The 12537-nt window shown below is 30.2% G+C and overlaps 1 protein-coding gene across 1 annotated transcript in view; it reads left to right on the forward strand.

Moving 5' to 3' along the window:
• The first annotated feature begins 2144 nt into the window (after window positions 1–2144).
• LOC126737730 (G1/S-specific cyclin-D2) overlaps window positions 2145–12537 on the forward strand; it is a 42994-nt gene continuing 32601 nt past the window's right edge. The window contains exons 1-2 of the mRNA XM_050442742.1: window positions 2145–2374; window positions 9080–9295. Of these exons, the coding sequence (XP_050298699.1) occupies window positions 2177–2374; window positions 9080–9295 (414 nt within the window). The 5' untranslated portion in view covers window positions 2145–2176. The remainder of the gene's footprint in view (window positions 2375–9079; window positions 9296–12537) is intronic.

Consider the following 12537-nt stretch of genomic DNA (forward strand, 5'->3'; position numbering starts at 1 on the left):
AACCCTTGAAATATGTCCCCTAAATCTTAATTTTTCATCAAACCAAACTCCCAAGTTCTTGTACTCTGCAACCACTGGTATATCAACACCACCCATTTGAATTTTTATATTCGATTTAGCCCACCCGGTATTTGGCCCAAAGAACATTACTGCGGATTTATTGGGATTTAACTTTAAACCGTTATTATTTGAATATGTTAATATACTATTTAGCGTTTCATTAAGTCTGTCTTCAGCCGCCTTAAAATTATTTTTTGAGAATTCTGCTCCTATTTGGGTGTCATCAGCATACTGACTTAGGTTGCAGCCTCTAACAGATTTCCACATGTCCGCTGTAAAAATAATAAACAACAGTGGCCCCAGTATTGATCCTTGTGGCACACCCCTCTCCACGCGAAGACTTTCAGATTTATTATTATTTAAAGACACACGCTGCCATCTCCCCTCCAAATAATCCCCGAGCAAATCTAAAGTTATTTCTTCAAAACCATAATATTTCAGCTTTGCTCGAAAAAGTTTTGGATCCAAAGTATCGAATGCCTTGCTAAAGTCGAGAAACACAACCGCGGACGTATATCCACGATCTGATGCCTTAATTATGTTATCAAGAATATTGAGCAGGGCCGTTGCTGTACTAAATCCCTTACGAAAACCAGACTGGCCCTCAAAAAGTAAATGATTTTCGTGAAAATAAAGCAGCATTTGCTTATATATAAGCCGCTCATATACCTTAGACAAAACACTCAAAAGGCTAAATGGCCTCAAATCTGACAGTTGTTTTACACCTGGAGTTTTTGGTATAGGAATAACAATAGCTGTCTTCCACTGAGATGGAAAAACACCCGTTTCTATTGATGTATTGAATAGATTGGTCAAAAATGGAATAACAAGAGGACAGCATAGTCTAAGCATGGAAAGAGTTATGCCATCAGCGCCAGCAGCATTCGATCTTAGTTGGGATAGAGCACTTTCAACATCCTTTTCAGTAACAAGATTTAACTTAAACCTGCCATTAGTCCCGCGGTTTGTATTATAGTAATTTATTGTGTCTTGGTCGACAGTGGGACATATTTTGCGTACTGACTCAATAAAAAAATTATTAATCTTGTCTGGGCTATTTAAGTTTAATGGTAAGTTAAAATTATTTTTTGTTTTATTGTAAACATTTAATTGATTTATAGATTGCCACATCAACTTATCATTTTTGCTGCTTGTCACATATTCTAGATATGCTTTCTTTTCGCTGCGGACAGCCTGGGTAAACATATTTCTTAAGGTTTTATAGGTCTCCCAGTCTTTGATCTCACGAGATTTTTTATACTTTGACAAAGCTTTATTTCTTTCAGCTTTCATTAACTTTAGAACATCTGTAAACCAAGGTGATTTGGGTTTGGTGACTTTAATCCTACGCTTAGGGGCATGTATATCAAAATAGAAGATATTTTACGAAAAGACGATATTTTTTTTAAATATTTTTTTCTAGTTTTTTGATAGGGTGTTAACAACAGTACATGGGTCTGTAGTTATTCATCTGATCTTTGTCATTCATCGTATCTACTGGATAGAGCCTTGTATGTTGTATGCAGTAAACGACTTTTTTTATTCATACTTTTGCCTTGTGACCTTATATACATTTTAGTGCATATTGATTTTTTTTTATTTATTTATTTATCTTTTATATTCTTTTTTTGTATTTTGACACCATACAACTTTGTTAAATTGTATAAATTATTTTATGTTTGTTTTATCTCTATATGTATTTTTTATTGTATTTTTGTATGTTTTGAATTCTCTATATTTTCTTAGGCTTTGTCTACAAATTTTAAAAAAATGTTGACAATAAAGCATTACATTATAATATTACTGTAAACGTCCCTACACACTACAATCTATAAACATTCAAATCACCATAAGACTAAAACGGCGAGATATCCAAGAACTTTTAGGTATAGTAGTACTGAAGTAAACCATAAACCATCTTAAAACTTCTTAACAAACAAAAAGAAAGAATATTTCCCCAAAGAGCCCTTATACGCCACATGCCAGGTGGTGGTAATAACCGCGGCGAGTGCGCAGGCGTCGCAAATGTCATCGTTCTATAAAACCACATGGTGCCTTTTAAAAATCACTCAGTCTGTGACTTGTGTTTACGTGTTGTGTTGGGTATTGTGAAGTAATGGATCTAACGTGCGCTGAATCGACAAATAAATGCATACGAGCTGTCAAAGATAGGGTCATTTTTAAGGACGAGCGAGTTATAAACAATTTGTTAAACGAAGAAATTTTCTATGTTCCTAATTGTGATTATTTTACAACCGTACAAAATGACATCCAACCGTTCATGAGGAAGGTCGTAACGACATGGATGTTGGAGGTAAGTCGAGTCTGCTCTGTCAGACAATCTACATTCCACAGGTTGTCTTTGACATTGACAGAAAGGTCGGTTGTACATTTTTATAAGTGGTTTTCCCCATTAGTTCATCCCTTTCAAGTATTTTTAAATGTTTATTAAGGCCTTTCTGGTATATTTTGATTATCAGCTGGTCTACCGGTTGCACAAAATGTGACGAAAACCGTGGAGCCGGCAGGGGAACAATGAACTTTAGAAGGTTGCCATTTTAAGAACCGGCACATTTTCCCATTTAAAATCCCATAGGTTATTTTTAGTTCCCACGTTTTTTGTTTTAACTTAAACCAGTGTGGAATTTCTGCTCCTATTCGAGGAAAACTTGTTTCTCTAGACTTCTGTTTACATCTTATTCCCTTTAAATGTATTAAGGAGAAAATATTACTAAATTTGACCTCAAGGGGACTGAACTTAAAGAGGTGTTAATGTAAAATACATTAGAAAATTTAAAGGGGCCGACAGTTTCCACAGTACTTACATAAATAAATATTGTAAAGTAATGTAATAAAATTCCATGCTTTTGCCTTAGGAAATCCTTTATTTAAAAACCCTGACCATATGATTTTGACAATCATATGATTGTGCTTATATGCTCAGATAACAATGTGAGTCGACTTCATTTTTAAATGCCTATGCCACGTTTCGTTATCGCAAAATGGTCATCTTCAGCCATAAATAGATATTAGTTTTTTTTATGGTTTTAAAACAGCATGACATAACCTTTATAATATCCTAATTATATTTTATATTAGTCAAATTAAAATTTATAAAATCTTAATTAGAAACAAAGAGGATATAAAGAAATGATATTGTGTTATAATGTAATGTGTAAATACGGTTTTAAACTCTATAAATACACTCAAGTTGTTGCCGGCAGATGGCTCCGGTGTCGTAATAACGTCGCCGGTCGTAATAACCTTTACCACATCCTACCTACACTACCACCACATGTTTCTGTTTTGTCAGAAGAATAACGTGGTTGATGAAATCGATTTAATAATGGTTGAAGGACGATTTTTAAAACAATATTTTTCCCATCAGTAGTTTCTTATGCCAATAATTTTGATATTACTTTAAGGCCTGACTAAGGGGTGCTGTGCTATAAATCCCCAGCGTTTTTAATGGCATGTTATCATTTTTTAAAGGATGGAAAATTCAATTTAATATATAATGTATCTCATTGTTTGGTTCTGTGAAAATAATTTTCTTATTAATTTGATTTATAAAATATTTCTTGACATTTTATCAAATTATTTTGCAACTTTTACATTGACATTTTATTATAGCTGGGATATTGCAAAAGCTTGTAAAAAGCAAAAATTTGTAAAAGGCAGCGTCAAATGATATTTTTTATTCCATACATTTTTTACTATTTGATTTTTTTAAATAGGTTATTTAATAAAATATATAAGGATTATAAATACTTAAAATCTTTAGCTCCTACCCTCTTCTGGGTGGCCAAAAATATGAAGCAAAATCTTTTTAGAAATAAACTTTACAGGCTAGTATATGTAATATGTAAATATTACATTAATGTCAACAATTTAATATTTTTAGAAAGTCAGCAAATTAAAATTTTTATAATACCTGAGAAATTACTGACATAAAATTATGTTATATTGCAAGAAGTTTCTTAAAAGTAGGTATGAATAAACTAAGAAATAAACTTCTAAACAAGTATCTATGTACCTTCATCCTTAAGATTTTTGGCATGTACCATCTACCTAATTTTTTATCTATAAAATGGTTTAAATGTATGGAACACTTATTCTAAAACTGTCATTTTATAAGTTTTACTGGACAGTGAACTCAAATGATACTTTTTTTTATTTGATACATTTATTTGCTTTTTATTGTTTTGAATTTAAAATTAAAGTATACTATTTTATTTTCAAAAAAAAAATATACCAGGATTAAAATTACTTAAAATCAAAGTTCTTTTCCAAATCTTTTCACATTTGGCTTTTTAAAATTTTTGTCATGTGCTTCTAAAAACCACTATGTAATTTTTTTTTTTTATTGGTATTTGCCAGCAAACAGTAGAAAATAAAGGTCTTATTTCACCAGAAATTCTATCTAAAATATGACAATTCCTTTTATTATTGTCATAATAAAAGGAATTTCTGGTGAAATAAGACCTTTATTTTCTACTGTTTGCTGGCAAATACCTATAAAAATACATCCCAGAACATGGACACCATTCTCCAAACTATAATTTTTTTTATTAAACCTTAATGTTTTTTTTATTAAACTTTCTTTTATTTTGTATTGTAGATTTTTACCACAAAAAAATATAAAATAGAAGGTTGAGAAGAAGCTATTTTTATAAGTAAAATTAAAAAATGAATTCAAATTGGATAATTAGCAATAACATATACAGGGTGTTTTTTTAATATTGCACCAAAATTCAAGACTGTTCCTTGGACGAAATCAAGCAAAAATGTTCCTATGAACATATGTAGGTATGTCTTAAATGCCTTAGATTTTAAACTACAGGGTGGTAAAGTTAAAAGAAAAAAACTTACTTTTCTTGATAAATTTGATACAAGTATACATGAGTTTGAATGTGTGAACATAAATTTGAGGCATGTATTTGAATGTTTTACTGAAACAATTCTGGAAATCGAGTTATAAATGTAATACTTGATTAACATAGTCAGACTTAGGAATTCTGGCTATCCACAATAATGGTTTTTATTTTTTTATGTGAAAACCGTGCATCGGGCAAAAAATTGCCTAGTGAGCAGATATGCTCTAAAAGAAATAAAAAATTCAAAAATATTTTTTTACTACAAGAAAAACCAGGGACGTACACTTTTCTTTAAAAAAAAATATATATTCGGTTCAAAGCCCGCGTAAAAAAAAATAAAATAGTTTAAATTCTGCATAGGAAAAACGCTTGGGATGCTTCGTGGTATCAAATTTATCGAAAAAAGTAAGTTTTTGTCTTTCTATTTTACAACGTTTAGGATATATGTTGATAGGAACTTTTTCGCTTCATTTCGTTCAAGGCAAACGCCCCTGAATTTTGTCGCAATATTTTAACATTCTGTATATAAAAAATACTTAGTCCCAAGTATGAAATTAAGGAGTTTAGTAGTTCCCCTAGGCTTGTCCAAAACTAAAGAATCCTTTTTTTTTAATAATAATAATAACCTTAAGAATAAGCCTATGGACCCAGTACTCTTGTCTAGATAATTTTAAAAATATGCATTTTGGCTGTAAATATTATTTTCTTTATTAATTTATTTTCCTAAAAGCAAAAACTTTCTTCAAAATTACAGTAAGCCTACTAAAACAGCATTTTTTCTAAACTGTGTTTTGCTCAATGAATTGTTATTGCTAAAATAACAATATTTTGTGCCATATATGAAATAAAAAATTCATTATATTTTTTCACATTATTTGTTCCTAAAGTTTAGATCTATGCCTATTACATTTTTTTAAAATTTGTGAAAGTACAGAAATAATTTAAAAAAAATCATATTTAACCTGGTATTTAACTATTAAAGATCCTCCACGTGGAGAAGATAGTGAACGCCCGCAGTACTCATTTTACGGTAAAGTGGTTTTTAAAAATTTAAATATCCACGTTGGCGTTTATTTTAACGTTAGCGCCAATACGTGCATACTAGGTAAAAGACGCCAAGTGTTCTATTTATAACGGGTGAATTTGATGTTTCATAATTAGCTACTAACGGTATTATTAAGGCGATAGAAAAAAACTGATGTATCAGAAACGTTCGTTCAATACTTGAAAAGTTCATTAATAAAATTCCGCTGTTTCCATCGCGAATATTTTTTTGTAAAAATATATGGCGCCTGTGTTATCGCAAAGTTAAATAACAATCAGGTCTATGTCGGCGTTCAAAGATTACGTTATGTATAATGTAGCAAAATGTAGATCTGAATAGATGTCCACTACAGGTTTAAGCAATGATGCTCTTTAATTATAAAAAGTAAAAAAAAACTTAATATATGAGTATGTTTGAATAAGTTGATTATCATGAAAGGTATGTGTCAGGATAATTATATATGGCGCCTATTTGTAATTAAATAGAAATTATTCGTTATTTAATAGTATGAACCTTAGAAAAGCAAACATTCCTATCGCATGACTTGCTAAATGAAGTGAGTAATCCAAAGTTTTAATGTGACAAAAATCAAACCATCAACATGCTTGATAAAGATTTCTTTTGGATTTCAGAATAATTTCTTCCATATTCCCACAACGTAAATATTATATGCAGTTAGTAACATTATTAATTTTAACGTTTATGGACCATTTGTCCAGTGCATATAAGTCAGGAGAAAATATTAAAACTTTCCTTTATTCAACATTTTCTCAAAATATATGTAAATTTTGTAAAACAATTGTTTCTTCTCAATACTTTAAATACAGAATAAAAGATTTTCTACATATTTTGCAAAAAAGTATCAACGTAGGAAAATCCATTTTTATAAATGCAATTTATTAAATTACAAAATCATTCTCAAATTTCAGCGTCTTCTCATGTTTTCGATTCTAGGAAGTAAAATTTTGAAATAGTTATCCTAGAAAAATCCTAGAAAAGTTATAGAAAATTTAATTGACTCAACTAAGTTTTGAACTTGCCTAAAAGCTATGGGAGGTTCAAAGAAAAACTCTGGGACTTATATTCAGACTGCATTTTCCATACAGTGTTCAAAAATAAAAAAAAATTAAATTTATGTCAATTTTTAAATCAATCAATTCAATTTCAATTTTACTTATTTTAAAATTAATCATATTATTATAAAATTAATCAATTAAGTTCTATTAATTATATTTTATAGATTTGGCATAATATAATATTAATATTTAAAATAAATATAAGTATGTAATTCAAATATACTCAGAATCTTATTGGAATGTAGCTCCTTTTTTAGTATTACTTTAGAAACATTCTAGGTATGATAATATTCTCCTTGTATATTCTCTTGACAGCACAAGAATATTAACGGTAGATATGTATCATTAAAAACCAAATGAATTGAGACAGAACTAAAACAATTTTAACGAGAAAATGTATCGGCACTCAAAATGGTAACCGATTCACGAAGTTCATTGTTCGCCCCGGCCCGATGTTCAACTTTTTTATCGCATTTTCTGAAATGGGCAGCACAGGTTAGCCTTGCAAAGCTCGGCATTTGTAAAGCCACATTTTATAGTTTCCTCGGAAATTTCCTCTGGTATGCGATACGATTTCAGGCTTTTCCACCAAAATACAATATCAATAGTGATAGCGGCAATATATTCTCAATAAAAATGTCTTCTGTATAATTGGCAGCTCCAGACGACGGAGTAAGATATTCTACATTGTCGGGGACCCTCGTAAGCGCAATAAAATCATATGGCCGGAAGCGGTCCTACAGACAGTGTTGACTTTACGCCGAGGAATTTCTATTTCATATTTGTTTTTAAAATTCAGAGAGATGATACTTTGTGACTTGAAACCCAAAGATGAATGGAGGATGGCGTTACTTTGATCATACAGAGAGACTCGTTTTAAGAATTATTTACAAGTTTTAGGTAAACCTGTTAAGGCGACAAGGTATCTGTAGGGGGGGGGGGGAGGTATACATAACTATTTGTATGGAATGTCGCTTGTGGTTTTACAGGGCGTTGCGATTCCGTTCATTTAATCGTTTTAAAAATTCAATTCAAAATATCGCATATAATTTTGCATATTGATTTTGGTTTCTCTAGCTGAGAGAAGACCTAACTTCAAACTTATTAGACGTATATTTAAAAATGTACAAGCAATTTATACAGTCCTTTAAATCATTTTTATTCTTAGGAAACTGTTCTTTAAGTTAAATCCTAACTAAATTCAAAAATATTTGCTTAAACTTGGGTTTCCAGCATCAAACAATACTTTTTTTAGAAGACAAGATGTCTCAAATTATCCGGAAAAGACCAAAAATCGACTATTCCTTTTCAATTATATTTTGATTTCTTGACCTTCTTCTTAGTCCATGAAATATTTTTAAACAAGATACATCTGGCATAGAAACTTTTTGTTTTCCATAAAATTTAAACATTCAAAAACAGAGATTTCATCTTCATGGCACTATTAACTTTATTTTGTCAGTATCTTGCATAAGGGATAAAAAGTTGTTGGAATTTTTTATATGTGACGTCGCACTTATTTCAGTTGGTCACATAAATTTAATTGCTTTTGACAGAGAGACAATTAAATTCACCAAAATCGTGTTATTCGTTATTATATCGTAATAAATAGTCTTAAATATTATGTATATATATATTGAATAGATACTGAAATCAATACCATCAGGAATTTTAACTGACTGCTAAAATTATGTAATTTTTTTATAAATATTTAAAAACAGCGAAATATCCCAATACAAGCTTTTGTGCAAGAGTAAGTTTGTTCTGATCATAAATCTAATAATAATTTCAAAATTCCTTTGATTTCCTCTGAAAAGCGTTTGTACCAAACCAACAAACCAATTACATACTATTCTCTCTATAGGCCAAGATTGTCCACAAACTAGGGATTTGCTTATTTGTCATTGATATATTAAAACATGTTTAGGGTTAATCAGGGTGGGATTGAATATATTAATTATCTAAAATATAAAAAAATCCTATAGTTCACTTAATATATTACCTTATTTTCCTCTTTCTAGGTGTGTGAGGAACAAAGATGTGAAGAACAAATACTGCCACTGGCTGTGAATTTAATGGACAGATTTTTGTGCACATGTAAAATCAAGAGGCAGCACCTTCAACTCTTAGGGGCCACCTGCCTTCTTATAGCATCAAAACTTAGGAGTACGAATTTCTTACCAATTGATCTTCTGTGCGCTTATACAGACTATAGTGTTACTTATGACCTGGTGGCGGTAAGTATTTTTCATTATAAATTTATTAGGTAAACACCAGATTCAAATTGTACGTACACATACATCATTTATTGCCAGAACTGTAACCTAATATGTAAATCATTGTGCAATTTATCGCCAAAAGGTTTTGTTTTTTAAATTTGAAGGGGATTTAACCCAGTTTTTAAATTTACCTTATTGAATCACAAATCGCGTTACATTAATGTGTTGAAAGCGGCCTTCTGATGTATAATTTGAACACACAAAGGAATTTTAGAGCATTATACGTCTTAATGATTTGTCATATCCTATGTCCACTCTTGACCGCGATATCCTCTTATCTTTTATGATTAAAGAAAATGTGTTAGGGCTACCATACCATGTTTCCTGCCACTGTTTGTCAAGACCGACATGACATCATCCTAGGGTCACAAAGGGTAATTGTAAAAACTGGTAATTAAGGATATGTGCCTGAATTTAAGGAAATTGCTGACGTCCGAAAAGCCACAAGTGATCTTAGATAAAATAAGCTTCCTGTCGCGTGGTTGAACAAATTTTAGGGAAAAATGGGGGCGAGGCATTGTTGATAAATTAGCAGTTGTTTACATATACCATATTTTCAAGCAACAGCTGATTATAATTCCTTATCGTTAGTTATTTTTAGCGGTGTGGTTTTTATTTCGTTCTTAGGTTCATTCATAAAGCGGCTTATCGGGATCAGCGCTTTTAAAAATGAGTTACTGGGAAGCAAAATCCGGTACGTATATTCTTTATTAAAGCAAATAACGTTATTTCCAATTTGCTCTTTGATAAGCGACTTAATATGATAGATATATGTATATAGTTTTTGTGTTAGAAAAAAAATTATAAATTTCAAATTAGACGTAATTTAAAATCTGTACTGTTTAAGTTGTGGATTTATTTTAAATCTCATGAAATCTTGTGAAATATGTTAAAATCTTATAAATGTTTTTAAAATATAGTATATTATATCTGTGATTAAAAACTAGGTTTAAGATTAAAACATTTTGAAGACTTTTTTTCTAATTCATCTTGCATATTCACCATACATTATAGGTATTCTTTAACTGGCTTCCAACTGGTAATGAATTTAATAAGGTTTGTTTGTTTATTTTTGAATAGTTGGGGGAGTTGAGGATATGTCCAAATTGCGAACCATTTTCGTATACCTAAATGACTAAACAAATGTTAAATTTATGTTCTTATAAACTTTTACAAAAAGGCCCTATTATTGTAATATTTCTGACTAAACTCCCATAAAATACATAAAAAATTGCAAATAATATGTTATTTAATTTCAAGATGAGAATTTTTTAATTTGATCATATTTTCGGAACTTTATTAAAATATTTATTATATATGTTAGGAATTTAGCCTTATTTATAACAATGTTGATAAAAGTTTTCTTAAACGTCGTTAATTTCCTTTTTTTAAATATACAACTAAAAAATAAACAACAAACAGTTTAATACAGCTACAAAAGTTTTGTTTACTATTGTTTGCTTTTTTAAATTCTAACTGTTTTTTTTTTAATAAATCGTTTAAAATATCGTAAAGGTTTGGGTCCATAACTCCTGTCCAAATACGTGAATAAATCTTATTTTTCTATTCTTTTTATAATAATATTCTTTTCCTATTCTTTTTATAGTGATTGAGATATGAGATAAAATTTTCTAAATTTATTATTTATTTAGAAGTAAATTGATACGCAATAAAATTGTTAACAAATTCCTAAATATATTTATTTACATAAATTCTCTCATAACATACCCTCTCCATGTAAAGTCTTGGTTATAACTTCTGAAAGCAGCAAGTAAATAATTATATTTAGTCTTGACCATACATTCCTTAACATAAATATCCACACTTTTTATAAAGGACATTCTTATCTTACAAATGTTTTGCTGTGAGCTTCATAAGTAGAGCAACTATTCTTTAAGTCCATTTGGAGTTCAGTCCAGTTTAGCTAAAGTTCTTATCAAATACAAAATACCAAGAAGTATTCATTTATCCATACAAATAAAACAAAATTCTTGGGAAAAGTTTAGACAAGGAGAAAAACGTTGTAAAATTGCAAAAGCAGTCCTCAAGAGTGGCAAGAGACGCAAAACTACTAGTGCCGTTAACAAAAAAATTAAAATGCTTTCTGCTAATGACCCCCTTTATGAGTGCATCCTGTATGAAAGAAGAAATTTCTAAAGTGCCTGTGTCTTTAAGTACTATAAAACGAAGACTAAGAGAAGCTGGTTTATATCTTGAGAAAATAGAGAGGCTTAGACTTCGCTTTGCTACAGAACATGTGAATTGGTCTTTCCAAAAATGGAAAACGGTACTATTTTCCGATGAAAGGTGGATTAAACTTTTTAAATCTGATGGAATTTCCTGGGTGAGGCGACCGACCAACGAACGTTTCAATCCCAAATATACAAGAGCTATTGTGAAGCATGGTGGAGGTGGAATTATGGTTTGGTCTATTTTTTGGGGTTTGGTATGGGTTTTGTGTGTTGTGGCATTCCAGAAGACCACATGCTTCCATTTGCCAAACATAACATGAGTTTAAGATGGACATTTCAGCATGATAATGATGCGAAACTCGCCTGCAAATTAATAAAAGATGTTTGTTGCAACTAACATCCACGCAATGCTTTGGGTTGGACAGTACAAAGTCTTGATCTTAACCTGATAGAGAACACGGGATGAAATTGACAGTGGCATTCATAAGAAAAAACCATGAAACTTGACTGAACTCTATAAAGAAGTCCAAAACCAGTGGAACTGTGTATCTCAAGTTCATATTGATAAACTTTTACATTCTATGAAAAATCGATGTGTAGAAGTTGTTAATAATAAAGGATATGCCACCAGATATTAAAAAAAATTACAGAATTATGATTAATTTATTTTTCTAGTTAGTTGCTCTATATTTGACCCTACAAACTTGCATGAATTACCACACATATCTTAGGTTTTTATTAAAGAATTAAATTATAGTTATGTTTACTGTATGTATTATTTATTACTAGATAATAAAGTCCCAAGTAAAAATCCGGTGTCTGTGACTTTCACAAAAAAAAAATTAAATAACAAAAGTTGCTCTTCATATGCGCGATAGTGTAAATCATCAAAGTTTAATAAAGGTCTCTATTTGAAAAACAATGGTGATATTTCTGAGTATTATATTTTAATTTTTTATACTTCTAATCCTTTTTGTTTATATTTTTTTAAGACCACAGGTTTCGTGG

Source organism: Anthonomus grandis, chromosome 6, assembly GCF_022605725.1.
Source record: "Anthonomus grandis grandis chromosome 6, icAntGran1.3, whole genome shotgun sequence".
Taxonomy (NCBI): domain Eukaryota; kingdom Metazoa; phylum Arthropoda; class Insecta; order Coleoptera; family Curculionidae; genus Anthonomus; species Anthonomus grandis.